The sequence below is a fragment of the Oncorhynchus mykiss genome, chromosome 13 (genome assembly GCF_013265735.2).
Source record: "Oncorhynchus mykiss isolate Arlee chromosome 13, USDA_OmykA_1.1, whole genome shotgun sequence".
Lineage (NCBI taxonomy): Eukaryota > Metazoa > Chordata > Actinopteri > Salmoniformes > Salmonidae > Oncorhynchus > Oncorhynchus mykiss.
In genome coordinates this window covers 9,412,172-9,431,988 of record NC_048577.1, presented here as the reverse complement: position 1 = coordinate 9,431,988, position 19,817 = coordinate 9,412,172, and the positions used below count along the sequence as shown (strand labels likewise).

The window sequence follows — 19,817 nt, the reverse complement described above, 5'->3', positions numbered from 1 at the left end:
ACCAATCACTGACGAAGGAGAGAAGACTTCGGCTACTGAAATTTGGCTTCCCTCAAGCTAAACTGTAGTGTGCACGAACAGCCGAAAAAAGCCTTTGCGGACACCGTTACAGCCAACACACAGCACCCCACCACACACACTCTGACAGACATGTAAGCCCCACCTGGTCAGGGTAGAACCCATATAACCCAGGTCATCATGGGCCAGGATCCATCAAGAGGGGGCCTGACAGCCTGGAGCTCCAGGGCAAAGCACCACAGCTGGACATATGGGGCACTTTGGGGCCATCACTCCAGACCGGACCGCTGAACTGGGTCCAAATGGATCAGATAAGAGTGAGGATATTTGGGGAGTGGTTGGAAAGTGGACACTGGAGTGTGTCCCAAATAGCACCATGTTCCCTAAATAGGGCACTACATTTGACTAGGGCCCATAGAACTCTGGTAAAAGTAGTGCACTATGTAAGGAATATGGTGCCATTTGTGATGCAATCACAGTAGAATGATGTACAGATGGGGGGTCGTCCTGATCTGTGACTATCACTCAACCACTGCAGTGGTGGTTTAATGGAATGTATCAGTGTGTGTATGTGTCTGTGAGTGCATGCGTGTGTGTGTGTGTGTGTGTGCGTGTGTGTGTGTGTGTGTGTGTGTGTGTGTGTGTGTGTGTGTGTGTGTGTGTGTGTGTGTGTGTGTGTGTGTGTTTGTGTGTGTGTGTGTTTGTGTGTGTGTGTGTGTGTGTGTGTGTGTGCATTAATGCCTTCAGATTGGTTCACAAATTAATTTGTTGATGGATGAAGGGTCCTATTGCAAGCCTGTAAACTTGGCAGCTCTCCACAGATATGTACTAGAGAGCTCCTCTCCTATCTTTGCAATTGTAGCTTCTGTCGGACTTTGGGCCATGTGTGCCATCTATCCAACTCTATGCAGAGATGGTCTTAACCGGCATATCTGGGCCATTTTCGATTGAGACCCCTAAAAAACCTGCAATGTGATTGGGTTAAGACCCAAAACTGGGGGGTGAATCGTGCTGTTCCTGAGCCTGTGGAAGCTCTTTACAGAGGCCAAAACTTCCTGTGAGATGAAGAGCGCTGTAAAAATAGTAACAGTGCTGATGATGATGATGTTTCTGATAATCATAACTGCAGCACTAACAATGCCAATACTACGCTACAAAGGCACATTCCTTATACTACATGACATATTCTGATCAACTGGCTTGTTCTTGTGTCAGGAAACTAAATACCACGTTAATCAGATAATATAACTGGCCATTACAACAGATCAAAGATTTTTGACCAAATTTCTAGTTCCTGTGTTTTGCCTTTGTTGGGCAAAATAGCTCTTCTGCCTATTAGCATAATTCATGTCATTCCGGTAATGCACTCAAACACCGAGACGTCGCTCAGGATGCGTCACCCACACACACACACACACACACACACACACACACACACACACACACACGTCAAGACTGGCCTCTTTAAAAATAGACTTGCAGTCATTTCTTACATCGTGAAGATAAACAGTGCAGTACTTCCATTCTAAGTACAGGCTCATTAACAGCAGTAACATGGTGAAGATAGAGATGCTAGGTTAATGTGGAAGATACAGATTCTAGATTCATGTGGAACATTCTGAATGTTCCAGTGTGTGTATCACAGGTGGTTGGTGGCACCTTAATTGGGGAGGATGGGCTCGTGGTGATGGCGGGAGCGGAATAAGTGGAATGGTATCAAATACATCCAACACATGGTTTCCACGTGTTTTAGGCCATTCCATTCGCTCCGTTCCAGACTTTACTATGAGCCATCCTCCTCTCAGCAGCCTCCACTGGTGTGTATTTGGACTTATAGTAAAGCTAACTGGCCTGGGTTAGTCTAGGGTACTGTAGGTAGATATATACATATAGGCCAGCTGTGCTGTGTTATTAAAGATAGCCCAGGCTGCCTCAGGGTAAGTGACATGATTCTGTGCTTCACTGCAAGACTATGGTAATGGACGTAGCTAGCTAGTAACTACTGTAACAGGATATAGCCATGGAAGTAGCTAGCTTGTAGCTACTGTAACAGGCTATAGCCATGAAAGTAGCTAGCTTGTAGCTACTGTAACAGGCTATGGCCATGGATGTCGGTAGCTAGTAACTACTGTAACAGGCTATGGCCATGGACGTAGCTAGCTAGTAGCTACTGTAACAGACTACAGCCATGGAAGTAGCTAGCTTGTAGCTATTGTAACAGGCTATGGCCATGGATGTCGGTAGCTAGTAACTACTGTAACAGGCTATGGCCATGGACGTAGCTAGCTATTAGCTACTGTAACAGGCTATGGCCATGGGCGTAGCTAGCTTGTAGCTACTGTAACAGACTATTGCCATGGAAGTAGCTAGCTTGTAGCTACTGTAACAGGCTATGGCCATGGATGTCGGTAGCTAGTTACTACTGTAACAGGCTATGGCCATGGACGTAGCTAGCTAGTAGCTACTGTAACAGGCTATGACCATGGAAGTAGCTAGCTAGTATGCAACTACTGTAACACGCTATGATCATGGATATCGATAGCTAGTAACTACTGTAGCATGCTATGGCCATGGAAGTATGTAGTGCACCCATGCCCAGGACAGAGAGGACATCCTGGGCCAGGATCTATCAGGAGGGGGCTTGACAGACTGGAGCTTCAGGGCAATTCTCCACAGCTGGACACATGGGGCTGTATGGGGCCATCACTCCAGACCGGACAGCTGAACTGGATCCAACTGGATCAGACTTGTTCAAATACGAGTTGGCACAGGGGGGACGTGGTTATAAAGGGAACACTGGAGGGTGTGAGAGGTATGTGTGTCCCAAATAACAACCTATTACCTATATAGTGCACTACTTTTGACTAGGGTCCATAGGACTGGTAAATAAATTAAGGAAAAGGGTGAAATTTGTAATGCAACCATAGTAGAATGTGGTACAGATAGGTGGTGGTCCTGATATGTCGACTGAGTTGTGACTATTACTCAACCCAATGGCAGCAGTGTTGGTTTAATGGAATGTGTCAGTGTATGTATGTGTGAGTGCGTGTGTGCACACACGTGTTTTAATGTAATGTATGATAATGCATCCATGTTGGCTCACAGATTAATTTGTTGATGGATGAGGGGTCCTATAGCAAGCCTGTAAAGATGCCAGCTCTCCATAGAAATGTACTAGAGAGCTCCTCTCCTTGCTATTATTGAACAGGCTTTGGAACAAGTGTATCCAACTCTATGCAGTGGTGGCCTTAACCAGATCTGGGCAGTTTTTGATTGAGACACCAAAACAACCATGCAATTTGATGGGGATAAGACCCAAAACTGGGGGATGAATTGTGCTGTTCCTGGGCCTGAGGAAGCTCTCTATGAAGAGGCCAATACTCCCTTTGAGATGAAGAGGCTGTACAACAATACTACTGGTGCTGATGATGATGATGATGATGTTGCTGATAACCATAACATGATGCCAATAGCTCTTCTGCATATTAGCATAATTAATGTAATTCCGTTAATGCACTCAAACACTGAGAAACACACAAGTCAAGACTGGCCTGCTTAAAAGATGTCTTATTAATTGTGTAATTGTGTAAATGTGAAGATAAACATATTCTACATACAGACTCTAGATGCATGTGGAAGATTCAAATTCTAGATTCTATTAATGTGGAAGATTCTAGATGCAGATTCTAGATACACGTGGAACGTTCTGGATTCATTGGTATCCTGTAAGGTAAGGTCAGATGTGTTCCAGTGCGTGTATTTAGGCCTATGGTGAAGCTAGCTTGCCTTGGTTAGTCTAGTGAACTGCAGGAAATTACAGTGCATCGGGAAGGTATTCAGACCGCTTCGCTTTTTCCACATTTTGTTACGTTACAGCCTTATTCTAAAATGGATCAAATTGATTTTTCTGTCATCAATCTACACACAATACCCCATAATGACAAAGCAAAAACAGGTTTTGAGAATTTCTTACAAACATATTAAAAATAAAATACAAAAATATCACATTTACATAAGTATTCAGACCCTGTACTCAGTACCTTGTTGAAGCATCTATGGCAGCGATTACAGCCTTGTGTCTTCTTGGGAATGACGCTCCCCTCAGGTGTGATTACTACCTCTGGAGGTTTAGAGCTTGAGGTAGTCACCTCATACAAGTACTTGTGAGTATGACTAGATGGTACACTGTCCTTCTCTCAGCACATATCAAAGCTGCAGGCTAAGGTTACATCTAGACTTTGGTTTCCTCTATCGTAATTGCTCCTCTTTCACCCCAGCTGCCAAAATAACCCTGATTCAGATGACCATCCTAACCATGCTGGATTACGGAGACATAATTTATAGATCTGCAGTTAAGGGTGCTCTCGACCGGCTAGATGTTCTTTACCATTCGGCCATCAGATTTGCTCCTTATAGGACACCTCACTGCACTCTAAACTCCTCAGTAAACTGGTCAACTCTGTATACGACCCACTAGTCTGCAAGTCCCACTAGTTGATGCTTATTTATAAAACCCTCTTAGGCCCCCCTCTTACTCCCCCCTATCTGAGATATCTACTGCAGCCCTCATCCTCCACATACAACACCCGTTCAGCCAGTCACATTCTGTTAAAGGTCCCCAAAGCTCACACATCCCTGGGTCGCTCGTCTTTTCACTACGCTGCAGCTAGCGACTGGAATGAACTGCAACAAACACTCAAACTGGACAGTTTTATCTCAATCTCTTCATTCAAAGACGCTACCTCAGGCGAGCAACACCTCGAGACTACCTTAATAATAGACATTGCGCACCAGCTGTTATTGACAAATAGACACAGACCCCCACCCCTTGTCTTACCGGATGTAGCCGTTCTGTCCTGCCGATGCACGGAAAACCCAGCCAACTGTATAATATCCATGTTATCGTTCAGCCACGACTCGGTGAAACATAAGATATTACAGTTTTTCATGTCCCGTTGGTAGGATAGTCTCAAACGGAGCTCATCCAGTTTATTCTCCAGTGATTGCATGTTGGCTAATAGGACGGATGGTAGAGGCGGGTTACCCACTCATTGACGAAGGCACCCTGATCTCCGCCCTCTGTATTTCCTTATTTTCTTCATGTGAATGACAGGGATTTGGGCCTTGTCTGGGAGCAACATTAAATCCTTTGCGGCAGACTCATTAAATAAAAAAATGTTGTCCAGTTAGCGGGGTGAGTAATCGTTGTTCTGATATCCAGATGCTCTTTTCGGTCATAAGAGACGGTAGCATCACCATTTTGTACAAAATAACTTACAAACAATGCCACAAAACACACAAAATAGCACAAATGGTTAGGAGCCCGTAAAACGGCAGCCATCCCCCCTGGTAGTCATTCAAGAATTATGTGAAACGCTATTATTGTACACTTGTTAAGCACATTTTTACTCCTGAACTTATTTAGGCTGGCCACAACAAATGGGTTCAACACTTATTTCTAAAAGCATAATTCCACTTTTACATTATGTGGTACTGTGTGTAGGCCAGTGGCAGACAATCTCAAAATAATCTATTTTAAATCCAGATTGTAACACAATCAAATGTGGAAAAAGTCAAGGGGTGCGAATACTTTCTGAAGGTACTGTATAGGCCTGCTGTGCTGTGTTATTAAAGATAGCCCAGGCTGCCTCAGGGAAAGTGACAGGATTCTTTGCTTCACTGCAAGACTATGGTCATGGAGATATATAGCTAGCTGGTAGCCTAGCTTCTATAACAGGCTATGGCCATAGAGGTAGGTATTTAGTGGCTTCTATAACAGGCTATGGCCATAGAGGTCGGTATTTAGTTGCTACTGTAACAGACTATGGCCATGGAAGAAGCTAGCTAGTAGCTACCATAGCGAGCTATGGCCATGGATGTAGCTAGCAAGTAGCTACAGTAACAGGCTGTGGCCATGGATGTAGCTAGCTAGTAGCTACTGTAACAGACTATAGCCATGGAAGTAGCTAGATAGTAGCTACTGTAACAGGCTATGGCCACGGACGTAGCTAGCTAGTAGCTACTGTATAAGGCTAGCTAGTAATTCATAGTAATTACTATGAATTAAATCAAAATTAAATCAAATGTTATTGGTCACATACACATGCGTCTAGTTCCACAGCAATATCTAACAAGTAATAGCTAACAGTTCCACAACAAATACCTAATACACACAAATCTAAGTAAAGGAATGTAATAATAATATATAAATATAAATATAAGAATGAGCAATGTCAGAGCGGCATTGGCTAAGATGCAATAGATAGTATAGAATACAGTATATACTGTACATATGAGATGAGTATTACAAGATATGTAAACATTATTACAGTTAAATTATTAAAGTGACTAGTGTTCCATTTATTAAAGTGGCCAATGATGTCAAGTCTGTATGTAGGCAGCAGCCTCTCTGTGCTAGTGATGGCTGTTTAACAGTCTGATGGCCTTACAGGCTATGGCCATGGACATAGCTAGCAAGTAACTACTGTAACAGGCTATGGCCATGGATGTACTGTAGGTAGCTAGTAGCTCCTATTGAAGGCTAGAAGGATAGGATTAGGAAACCTATGAAGGTAGCTAGCTGGCTATACGGCTAAAGGTAGATAATGTAGCAGGCTAGGGCGATGGACATAGCTAGCAAGCTTAGGCTAAAGTTAGCAACTGTAGCAGGCTAGGGCCATGGATATAAAGTGGCTAGCTGGCTATAAGGCTAAAGGTCCCTATATGCTTAGAAAGTGGAGACGTCATAGAATGTCAAAGAGTAACATTGCTGGAGACACCTTGACGTTTTGGGGACACAGTCGGGATTGTTAGCAATGAGATTTGTGTTGGCTAATTAATGGCAAATAAGTCATTTTTTTTCCTCGCAGTTAGCCAAGACATTTAGCTAGTCAGCTAGAATTGTTCACAGTAAGTTAACAATCGCTTCTACATAATTTTCTTAGCTAGCGTAGTAGTGTTGCCGTGTCCATAACAACCTGTCTACAAAAATGACGAGGCGTCTCCAGTTCTGTTTATATTTTACCCTCGTAAATACACATGACCAGCATCCACGTGTAACCACTTTTTATGCATATTGTAGTGGGCTATCACCACCTCATTTCAAGGCAATAGAGATAGCTGCTGTGGACCTGTGGAGGAACTGTGTAGTTAGTATATTGCATGGGAGAAAGGATGAATGATCTACTGTGGTAAGCAGTTCTCTGACAGGTCATGACAATACAGACTGGGAGAGGGGCAGGAAGAGAAAGAGGGAGTGGAAGAGTATCTGACGCCACAGTGTAGTCAAAGGACTCTGTCAGACTTCAACCCACACATACACACACACACACACACACACACACACACACACACACACACACACACACACACACACACACATACACACACACACACACACACACACACACACACACACACACACATACACACAAACATTCACACACACACACACACACACACACAAACATTCACACACACACACACACACACACATACACACAAACATTCACACATACACACACACACACACAAACATACACACACACACACACACACACACACACACACACACATACACACACACACATACACACATACGCACACAGGCTTATGCACAGACACACTGTGTTGGAACATGATTGAACACCCACGTCAAACCACCAACGTAATCCATCAATCGATGCTGTGGCATGTGTGATTTTCACATTGTGGGGGTCAGCACTGAATGGGCGAGGTTGGCCAACAAATGTTTGAAAAAAAACATTTGAGTCATTTAGCAGACGTTCTTATCCAGAGTGACTGACAGTAGTGAGTGAATACATCTTCATGCTGTTTAATACTGGTCCCCAGTGGTAATTGAAACCTCAACCCCGACATTGAGCCATGCTCTACCAACTGAACAACGCAGGACCCAACTGAGCCCCCCCCCCCCCCCACCCCACCCCCCACACACACACACACAGACATACCCCCACCTACCTACCCATTGTGTCTCATTATCAATAATACACCACCATTTCACCAGACCAGACATCGAATCACTCTGTCTGGCACACACACACACCTACCTACCCATTGTGTCTCATTACCAATAACACCCCACCAGTTCACCAGACCAGCCATCGAATCACTCTGTCTGGCACACACACACACACACACACACACACACACACACACACCCCATTGGGCAGACGCCAGTTCAACGTCTAGTTTTGATTTACATTTGGTTGATTTGTCAACTAAAGGTGAATTCAACATGAAATCAACAACGAATGTCATCATGTCTTTGTATTTAGGTTAAAAGTTGGGTGAATAATAATACGAAATGCCCTTCTGTTGATAACTTTTTTCAAATCCAACCAGTTTTTCACGTTGATTCAACGCCATCACATTGATCTTTGGTTGAAGTGATGTGGAAACAGCATTGATTCAAACAGTTTTTTGCACGGTGGGACGGGTGTCACATTAGTATTGAAATGGCTTTGACCCCAGAGGCAAATAACAAAATAAGGAGGTCAACCCCTGGTCCCCGACCACCTGGGTTTTATCCCAACCACATTCTCACACACACACACACACACACACACACACACACACACACACACACACACACACGCACACACACACCACAGGAAGTTGGTTGCACCTTAATTGGGGAGGATGGGCTCGTGATAATGGTTGGATCAGAATTAGTGGAATGGTATCAAATACATCAAACACATGGTTTCCATGGTTTCCTGGTGTTTGAAGCCATTCAATTTGCTCCGTTTCAGCCATTATTATGAGCCGTCCTCCCTTCAGCAGCCTCCTGTGGTACACACACACTCACACACATGCTGAGCAGGAAAATCAGCAATTGTAATATATTATGGAAAATCAGGAATTCTATCAGGGAATGATTACATAAAGAATGGGAAGTCCAATACAACTTCCATTTCAGGCCATGGGCTGCTGGCAGGCTGGCTGTGACATATAATATCTGCGTCCCGTATTGCACCCTATTCCCTATTTAGTATACTACTTTTGCCCAGGACCCATAGGGAACTATATAGGGAATAGAGTGCCATTGGGATGTAACCTAGGAGTGGCTGGATGTTACAGTTACTGTGTGTGACGTCTGTGAGAGAGAAGCACGGCCTTCTGGGATTGAAATTGCCCTCGGGCAACTGGGTCAAAGTTAGATGTTGGTCTCTCTCTCCCTTTCTCTCTCCCCTTCTCTCTCCCCTCCTCCTCACTTCTCCCCCCTCCCTCCCTCCCTTGTTTTCTCTTTCACTCACTCACTGAATCTCTCTCTCTCCCTTTCTCTCTCTCTCTCTTTCACTCTCTCTCCATCCCTTTCTCTCTCTTTCACTTACTTTCTCTCTCTCCCTTTCTCTCTCTCTCTCCCTTTCTCTCTCTCTCTCCCTTTCTCTCTCTCTCTCTCTCCCTTTCTCTCTCGCTCTCCCTTTCTCTCTCTCTCTCTCTCTCTCCCTTTCTCTCTCTCTCTCTCCCTTTCTCTCTCTCTCTTTCACTCACTTTCTCTCTCTCTCTCCCTTTCTCTCTCCCTTTCTCTCTCTCTCTCCCTTTCTCTCTCTCTCTCTCCCTTTCTCTCTCTTTCACTCACTTTCTCTCTCTCTCCCTTTCTCTCTCCCTTTCTCTCTCTCTCTCCCTTTCTCTCTCTCTCTCTCCCTTTCTCTCTCTCTCTTTCACTCACTTTCTCTCTCTCTCCCTTTCTCTCTCCCTTTCTCTCTCTCTCCCTTTCTCTCTCTCTCTCTCCCTTTCTCTCTCTTTCACTCACTTTCTCTCTCTCTCCCTTTCTCTCTCTGTCTCTCTCTCTCTCTCCCTTTCTCTCTCTCCCTTTCTATCTCTCTCTCGGCCTCAGAGACAGCCAATTACATAATGACATAACAGTCCGCTCAGCATGTGCCAAAAGTTCGCAAAGAAATCATACACAACAATCAAAATATGACTGTGGACAACAGGCACCATTAGAAACACATGAAATACTTCTGAGCCTCTGTATTGTGTGTGTGTGTGTGTGTGTGTGTGTGTGTGTGTGTGTGTGTGTGTGTGTGTGTGTGTGTGTGTGTGTGTGTGTGTGTGTGTGTGTGTGTGTGTGTGTGTGTGTGTGAAGATTGAAGCTGCTGGAGCTGAGTGAAGAGTAGAGTGTTTGATTAGCAATGTTCTACATCAGCCACAATCACAGGAGAACAGTACTGAGTCTGACTTTCATGAGCGCACACACACACACACACAGCTACACAGCCCTCTACTGTGATGAGTAAAAAGGCCAATCTACATGTAAACAACGCAGCAACCAGATTAGGCCCATGCAGGGCAGGCTGAGCTCTGAACACACTCCACAGGACACACACAACCATACACACTCACACATTCACACACACACACATACACACTCACACATACACACACCACAAGGGAGGATGTGATGTCACAGTCAGAAGATATACACTGAGGACCAGGAACGAATCAGATCTTAGACTACGCCTGCATTCCAAATGGCACTCGATTTCCTTACAGTGCACTATATGGGCCCTGGTCAAAAGTACGAAATTAGTGCACTATATAGGGAAAAGGGTGCCATTTGATACACAGAACAGAGGCTAGAGAGGAGAGGGATCTAGACCAGACTAGGGGCATACCTTTCAAGATACACCAGTAATCTGATGCCAAGGCTGCTTCCCAAATGGCACCCTATTCTTTTCATAGTGCACTACTTTTGACCAGAGCCCTATGGGCCCCGAAAAGTACAGATGCAGGATCTTAATTTGATTACTCTTTTGTTGCTGAGAAATGCAAACTGACTGTAGTATATTTGAGTTGCCACAAAAAATGTATCAACCCCTACAAAAATTATAAACCACATACTAAATCACATTTCCTGTGGCTTCAGCATTATTTTCATGCTGTAACAATCTGGCTCAAATTAAGATCCTAGATCTGTAGTTTCCTATACAGGGAATAGGGATGCAGATTAAATCTGTACCTAAATACAGAAAAGGCTTTTACTGATCCAGGGTCAACCGTACGCCTGATCCTAGACCAAGCCTTACTCTCCAAGCAACCCAGGTATGCTTCAAACTGATCCTACATCAGACAGGCATTGCCTTCCATGCAGCGCTGGTGAGCTTCAATCTGAAGAGGCCTACATATTACTAATCCAGTGTTTTGGGGTGGGCGATCGTACTGATCCTAGACCAGGCCTTAGCTGACCTTCCAGGCAGCAGAGAGTAAGCTGTTAACTGATCCAGTGCTTCTGGGTGGACCGTACTGATCCTAGACCAGACCTTAAGCCTTAAGACAACTGCAGAGACCAACAAGGCCTGCAGGTACCTACAGGAACTGATTCTAGACCAGGCCTTAGCTTCCAAGCTACACTGTTAACCTGATCCAAGATTTGTACTTAAACTGAAGAGGGCTACAATTACTGATCCAGTGTTTACAGGAACTGATCCTAGACCAGGCCTCAGCCTCCTGATCTTGATCTTACCTTCTAGGCAGCAGGTCCGCCACAGGCCAGAGTGTGTCATCACCTCCTCGTTCTTCTTCACGGTCTCGTTCTCGTTGTTGCTCTTGGATTTGCACGTCCCTCGGGAGTACAACCAGTAATCCGTCCCCACGGCGATGGTCATGAGGCTGAAGGCGGCGAACGCACCGACCGTGGTCAGCAGCATCTGAACTCCGCGGTCAAACACGCCCATGTTGCCGCATTCCATGAAAGGGGAACCCCCTTTCCTCTTGACGAACAGGAAGTAAATGTTGGTCAGCTTGTGAGACCACGGGGTGGAGGCAGAGGCGGGAAATGGGCCCTGGTGGTGGGGGGGGTGGTTTCCACGGGCCCGAGGTGGGGGGGTGTCGGGGGGGGAGGCAGGGGAGCTCGGGGGGAATCGTATGGTTGGTTTTCGGGCGGGGGAACTGACACAGGTGAGAAATTAGGTGATGGAAGGAAGATGGTGTGTGTTTGGGCCCTCTAAGGACGAACGTGATAGGCCAAGCAGCCTCTATGAACAAACGTGATAGGCCTAGCAGCCTCTACAAACAAATGTGATAGGCCGGCCAAACAGCAGAGGCCTACTGGTTTGGAGTAGGGCTACAGACCCTAACCAGAGTAGGTGGAAAGCTACCAACTACCTGCTGAAAACAGTTAGCCTACAAGTAGCATTGACATTTATCCTCTCTGTCCTCTCACTAGTGATGTCACACGTGTTACACGACTTCTATCTGGAAAGTGTAAGGGGCATGTGTAGGGGAACGGTCCAGCACAGCACCCACTCACACAAACACACTCACACTCTCACACACACTCACACACGTTCTCACACACACTCACACACAGGGAGTTCAGATTGAACGGCCAATGGGATTAGGAGGAGGCTGGGGGTTAGGTCTAATGGTAGACCCTACTGATTTCCTAAACCCTCTGATCCACAATTTAAAAAGACTTCCTACCAATTAGAATAGGCCTACCGAAAATCTACTGACAATTTTCTGACAACGTTATTCTAACCTGCCTGGTCAAATTCACATGGAATCATGGAGTCTTGTCAAGCATCTTGCCTGTCTGTCTTTGGCCTATTATTCTATTCGGCAAAGAGAGGAGAACAGGGAGGGAGAGAGAGAAAGAGAGGGAGACGGGGTTGGGGACTTGAAGGTAGAGAGGGACACTGAGAGGAAATGAAACAATGAACAATCATTCAAATGAACGCATTCAAATGGTGCCCCAAAACCAACATAACGAAATACTCGGCAGGGGCAGACATGAGGGCTTGCCTTAGATCAAATCAAATAAACAACCATCGGGGTAAACGAGGGAGAAGAATCGAATTCAAGCCCCGAATCCAAAATGAATAAATATAATCAAGTCACAACGCAAAACCGCAGCCCCCTAAAAACGGAGTAGCTTCGTCGTGGAATAAAAACAAAAAGATCGGCACCGCTATAGGTTTCCTTTTTCCTAAAATTCTGGTCCCCAGTTTCCATATGTAGAATCGAGAATGCGGAAGGTTACCAACGAAAATGGAGCTGTGTTAGAAGGAGGAGAGGTACCGATGCAGAACCTTGGAGCTCTGTGGAGAGAGGACGCATCCAGCCATCCAAGCCGACCATTACTCGTCATAGAGCCGGGAAGAGGCAGAGGATATGGCGGGGGCGCCGGAGGCGTTGGTGCTGCTGGAGCCTCTCTGGTAGACCAACGAGACTGCTGTTGCTGCTCCGGTATCCAAATTATCCTCGGTGGTTATATCACAGGCAGACCCGGAGCCGATGCCGAACCGCATACACCGTCCGCGCGCCATGTAAAAAACGAAAAGATAAAAAATAAATGAAAAGGTCAAAATGCAGGCTAGTCCACGACGCAGGCGGAAAGAGACCAGGCTAAAATAAATAACATCATGCCTTGATGGTGGTCTGTTTCGTCAGTTTCCACCTCCCCGTGTGGTTTTTCTTGCCGCCTTGAGAGGGAAGTGAGAGAGAGGGGGGGGGGGGGGGGGGGGGGGGGGGGGGGGGGGGGGGGGGGGGGGGGGGGCGTTTGAAGAAAAAAATCGACACAACCAGAGAGGAGGTCCACGGCTCCAAGCACAGCACACACTATATGCCAAAGCAGTATAGCACGGGTGCGGGTTTTTCCGGTCTGGGGGGGTCCAGAATTGAAGTCAACCCGTTATATTAGTATTCCCTGTGTATGTTTAGAAAACATGTTTAGAAAACATACACATTTCAGTCCATCTCCTGTATTTATTTGTATTGTCTTGTGAGTTTTGACGAGGGGCGATGCGTCTTGCCGGTGTGTGTTGCCACCGATTCCCCTTTCGTTGGGGGGAATTGTTTGTCTTCACACGGTCTCCAATGAAAAGCGCCACCGAAATGTGCGCTTGTTGCTGGAAAGAGTTGAACGATTTCGGGAGGGAGGGCGGGGGTCGGAGTGGCGGGGGAGGGCTTGGAGGAGGATGCCCGGTTTTGCCGTGGATAAGAGTGTGAGAAGACAGGAATGAAAGAGAAGCGATTGGTTGAGTGGGTTAAAGTGCTCGGCATGCCGTTTATTTATATATTTGTCGTGATGACGGGGATTTGTGAGTGTTTGTTGTTGTGAGACTATGTGTTGTGTATGGAGGGGAGGAAAGGGGGGAACCATTTATTTAGTGTTTTCTGATATAGGTTACAGTTTATCATAGCTACACTCACTCATCCCTAATAATGTGCTTGCATTAACATGTCTTAATACAAACGAATATAAATATCGGCCTATGCAATTTAGGCTGACAATATTATTGTCGCATACTAGTGTTGAATATTTGTAGGTCTATACCTGCTTATAAGTGTGTTTTTATGTAGCCTACAATTACTTAGCACTTTGGGGCCATTCCTGCACAATCCGGCATGACAAACCATGCCTATTCCAGTAATCTCTCCCCCACGCACCGGCTCGCTCGACGCCGATCGCTTCTCCCGGCCAAGGCTCTCGTTCTAATATGGTGCTGAAACGGACAGCTCCGCGTCCCCATTCTAACCGCTGTGTTCTGTATTTTACTGCAATTGTCTCCCCCTTGTGAAAGGCTGTACCAGAGCCATGGATTTAGATTCATATAAATAGAATATATTAGAAAGGGTTTGGAACCTCTAACCCTGGCAAGAGTGGGGAGGGTCTCTGATCAAAAGTAGTAAACGGGGAATAGGCTGCCATTTGGGACATGGTGTTTTAGAGCATAGGAACACAAACTCTCAACGTCACTTGTTGATTAATGGGTATTTCGGTGACGTTGCAGAGAGAGAGAGAGATGCTGAGAGAGAGGATGAGAGAGAGAGAGATGAATACAGATAAAAAAGAGAGAAATAAAAGAGAGAAAATACATAGAGGGACCAAGAAAGAGGAAATAAAGACAATGAGAGAGGGGGGGGGGGGGAGAGATGGAGAGAGAGACAGACAGAGACAGAGAGAAAGAGAGGGAGAGAGGGAGACATAATTAAGGAAAGCTTTGACTATGTACAGACTCAGTGAGCATAGCCTTGCTATTGATAAAGGCTCTCAAGAGAAGACAGGCTATGTGCTCACTGCCCACAAAATGAGGTGGAAACTGAGCTGCACTTCCTAACCTCCTGCCACATGTATAATGTATGATATTAGAGACATATTTCCCCCAGATTACACAGATCCACTAAGAATTAGAAAACAAACCCAATTTTAATAAAGTCCCATATCTACTGGGTGAAATACCACAGTGTTCCATCACAGCAGCAAGATGTGTGACCGGTTGCCGCAAGAAAAGGGCAACCAGTGAAGAACAAACATCATTGTAAATACAACCCATATTTATGTTGATTTATTTTCCCTTTTGTACTTTTTGCACATCATTGCAACACTGTATATAGACATAATATGACATTTGAAATGCCTCTTTTCCTTTGGAACTTTTGTGAGTGTAATGTTTACTGTTCAATTTTTATAATTTATTTCACTTTTGTTTATTTCACTTGCTTTGGCAATGTTAACATATGTTTCCCATGCCAATAAAGCCCCTTAAATTCAATTGAAATTGAAATGAAAAATTGAATTGACAGAGTGAGAGACACAGAGAGACAGAGAGAAATACAGAGAAGGAGAGGGGGAGAGAGGGAGACAGAGAGGGACAGAGAGACAGAGAGAGAGAAAGAGAGAGAGAGTTGGTGTAAGCCAGCAGTGGGTTTGCTCATGTATCTGTAAAGCTGCTGTAATCTGTCTAATACTCTGTGTGATCTGACTATTATCAGTGAGTTGGACAAACAGAGACAAACAGAGAGGACCATGCCCAGCTGCCTTTCTCGAGGGCAGTGCCAAAACACACACACAAACACACACACACACACAAGTAAGAGACAGCATTAACTGTGTATCTGCAGGTCATTGACATTGTCTCCCAGCAGCACAGTCTGTTGTGTCATATTGTGTCTCCTCCTGTATCTCCAAATACACAACTCTATCATCTCTCTTTAACCTGTCTCCCTCTCTCCCTCTTTCTCCCTATCTCCCTGTCTCTCTCCCTCTCCCTCTTTGTACCTCTCTCTCTCCCTCTCTCTCCCCCTCCCTCTCTCCCTCTCTCCCCCTCTCTCCCTCTCTCTCCCTCTCTCTCTTTCATTCTCTCTCTCTCTCTCTCTCTCTCTCTCTCTCCCTCTCTCCCTTTCTCTCTCTCTCTCTCTCTCCACCTCTCTCCCTCTCGCTCTCCCTCTCTCTGTCTCTCTCTCTCTCCCTCTTTCCCTCTCTCTGTCTCTCTGTCTCCCTCTCTCCCTCTCTCTGTCTCTCTCTCTCCCTCTCTCTGTCCCTCTCTCTCTCTCTCTCCCTCACTCTCTCTCTCTCTCCCTCTCTCTCTCTCCCTCTCTCTGTCTCTCTGTCTCCCTCTCTCCCTCTCTCTGTCTCTCTCTCTCTCCCTCTCTCTGTCCCTCTCTCTCTCTCTCTCCCTCACTCTGTCTCTCTCTCTCTCCCTCTCTCTGTCTCTCTCTCTCCCTCTCTCTCCCTCTCTCTGTCTCTCTCTCTCTCTCTCTCTCTCTCTGCGTGTGTGCGTGCGTGCACTCTTTCTCTCTGTCTTTCTCTCTCTCTGTCTCTCTGCTATCCTTTCTCCTCTCCCTCTATATTGCTCCCGCTCCCGCTCTCTCTTTCTCATTCTTTCTCTCCGTGCCTCAGGGTGTCTCTCTCCCTGTATTACTGCAGGATACCGAACGATGTGGATAAATTAGTTACCTGCCGACCTGCTGAAACCTGGCATACTACTGAAGTACCCGCTCTCCTGTCCTCCTTCTCTCCTGTCCTCCTTCTCCCCCTGACTGCAACCAGCAATGTCACACTGGACAGAGAGAGAGAGAGAGAGAGAGAGAGAAGAGGGGGTACAACCACTGCTACAGAGTAATACTAAAATAAAATGAGAAATAAAGGGTTGACTGAGTTAATAGAACGATAAAGAGGGAAGCTGGTTAATTGCTTGTTAATTCTCTCCCTGGGAGCCCCGCTGATACGGAGGTGGACTCTCTCTCTCTCTCTCTTCCTCTTGTCTTCCTCCGCCCTTCTTTTCTCTCTCTGGTGTAAAGGCTATCCCACAGCGGCCTCCATCTCCTCCGCCCTCCTTCCAACCCAAATGGCACCCTATTCCCTACATGGTGCACTACCCTGGTCAAAAGAAGTGCACCAGGTTGGGAATCGGGTGCTATTTGGGAACCAAGCCTTAGAGTACCGATGTTAATGGGGGCAAAGGGAGGTAGAGAGGATAGGGTAGAGAAAATCTCTCTCTCTCTGTCCGTCTCACTTTGCATTTTGAGCAGTGAGTCAGGGGAAACTTGGTTACGCTTGGGGCTTTATTTCTTTCTTTCTCTCTCTCTCTCTCTCTCTTGCTTGTTCCATCCTCTTCCTCTTTACTTTCTTCCTCTTCCTCTTTACTCCTGCTCTATCTGTGTCTCCTTCCCTCTCTTCTTCTCTCTGTGCATGTGGTTCCAAGGACATCATTATAAATAAACTTCCTCTCCTCCTCTGTAGGGATGGCTGGTATTCACAGCACGGCCCTAGCTGCAGCCCTGACACACTTCTCCAAGCACAGTGGCCCACATTCAGCCTGCCCCAGGGCCTATGTCACCGATATGACAGGCTAATGTCATGATAAGTCACTTCTTTGTCATGATATGTCTCCAAGCACAGTGGCCCACATTCAGCCTGCCCCAGATCCTATGTCAGACTAATGTCAAGTTAATGTCATGGCAAGTCACTTCTATGTCATGAAAAGTGTAAAAGCACAGTGGTCCATCACTCCCTTTGAAGGGTATATTACTGGAAAATGTCCAAGTTTATCAGTAAACTAAGAGAATATTGGTAATTTTCTATGGTGTTATTTTATTTTATCAGATGACATCTAGTGGCCTATTTGGGTACTTCTGATTATTACAGGTCTCTGTAATTATCTCTGGCCCTCTGTCTGGCCTTAAAATATCTACAATAATCAAATAAGATGAATTTAAAATAAAACATTATTACAACGCTGTAAAACATGATCTGAAATACAACCACCAACTTACTGACTATCGTTGGTGTTTAATATGAGGGTTTTAGCATTACATATAATTCATTACATTTGTTGTATTATTGTATTGTTTGACTATGTCTTTGTTGTAAATGTGTTGTTGTCAAACTGGTGGCTGTTGTGAAAAAGGTCAACAGTTGGAAGAGTTGCAGAGTTCATTGAAAACAACGGCGTTGTTGTTTAAGTGCTTTTTCCATTAACTAGGCTATTTCCTCTTGATCCATATGGTCTGTCCACTAGAAACGTATGGACAATATGGACACAGATATAAAAACATGTATACTATATATGAATACATGTTTTAAAAGTTATTTGAATATAAATTACCAAAGTTACCATATATTACCAGTTATTTAGCCAAATTAATTACCAAGATTCCGGCAGCTTTGGCAAATGACTGGTAGCTTTCCAACCCTAGTGAGTAACCATCTAACGTCAAGTTGTAAAATCCCGAACTTCCACTTTAAGTCACACCAATGTCACAGTTATGGGACATTCAAATTGTCTTCTTCTTTCTCTCTCTCTCCCTCCCACTCCCTTTATCCTTCTCTCTCCCTCCCACTCCCTTTATCCTTCTCTCTCCCTCCCACTCCCTTTATCCTTCTCTCTCCCTCCCACTCCCTTTATCCTTCTCTCTCCCTCCCACTCCCTTTATCCTTCTCTCTCCCTCCCACTCCCTTTATCCTTCTCTCTCCCTCCCACTCCCTTTATCCTTCTCTCTCCCTCCCACTCCCTTTATCCTTCTCTCTCCCTCCCACTCCCTTTATCCTTCTCTCTCCCTCCCACTACCTTTATCCTTCTCTCTCCCTCCCACTCCCTTTATCCTTCTCTCTCCCTCCCACTACCTTTATCCTTCTCTCTCCCTCCCACTCCCTTTATCCTTCTCTCTCCCTCCCACTCCCTTTATCCTTCTCTCTCCCTCCCACTCCCTTTATCTTTCTCTCTCCCTCCCACTCTCGTTAAAGGGCTGGTAGACCCTGATTAGAATGCGGGGGAGAGAGCCACTGCTGAACATTTTTAATATATTGATTACCCCCTTAACAGAGAGAGGGAGAGGGAGAGAGAGAGAGAGTGAGAAAGAGAGAGAGAGAAAGAGAGAGGGAGCAAGAGAGGGACACTGAGAGGAAATGAAACAATTAATTAAAATGGTCCAAACAGTGAGTAGAAGTAAGTAGCCCAATACTATTTGCAACACACACACACACACAACACACACTCACGTACACACAATGTGAGGATACTGCGCTGCCCTGTCCAGGCCTATATGAACTCCTCATATGAACATCACAAGTGTCGGGGCTCCGTTGTCACCATGGTAACAGGTTCAGGGGGGCAGTGCCATGGTGTGTGTGTTTGACTGTGTGTGTGTTTGTGTGTGTGTGTATATATGTGTGCTATGACTGCGTGCACGAGTGTGTGTGCTACTGTGTGTGTATGTGTGTGGTGTATATGTGTGTGTGTGTGTGTGTCTGCATGCAATGTGTGTGTGGTTGTGTGTGTTTGTGCCGCTTCCCTGTCCAGCTGTGGTAAAGAGAAAGAGAGCGAGAGAGGGAGAGCGAGCAGGAGAGAGCGAGAGAGAGAGAGAGAGAGAGAGAGAGAGCGAGCAGGAGAGAGAGAGAGAGAGAGAGAGAGAGAGAGAGAGAGAGGAGGTTGGGACCACGGGATGGGATGCCAACAAGAGGGGTCCACAGAAAAACATACAAATGTGCTGACTGCTCGGTTTCCATGGGAACGGCCCCTCCCCCTTCTCCTCCCTCCCTGTCTCCT

The 19,817-nt window shown here is 45.7% G+C and overlaps 1 protein-coding gene across 1 annotated transcript in view; it reads right to left on the bottom strand.

Annotated features, from left to right (window-relative positions):
- Nucleotides 1-13,476, bottom strand: part of LOC118938198 (voltage-dependent calcium channel gamma-2 subunit-like) — a 93,618-nt gene extending 80,142 nt beyond the window's left edge. The window contains exon 1 of the mRNA XM_036940178.1: nucleotides 11,510-13,476. Coding sequence (XP_036796073.1) covers nucleotides 11,510-11,735 — 226 coding nt within the window. The 5' untranslated portion in view covers nucleotides 11,736-13,476. The remainder of the gene's footprint in view (nucleotides 1-11,509) is intronic.
- Between the last annotated feature and the right edge of the window lie 6,341 nt (nucleotides 13,477-19,817).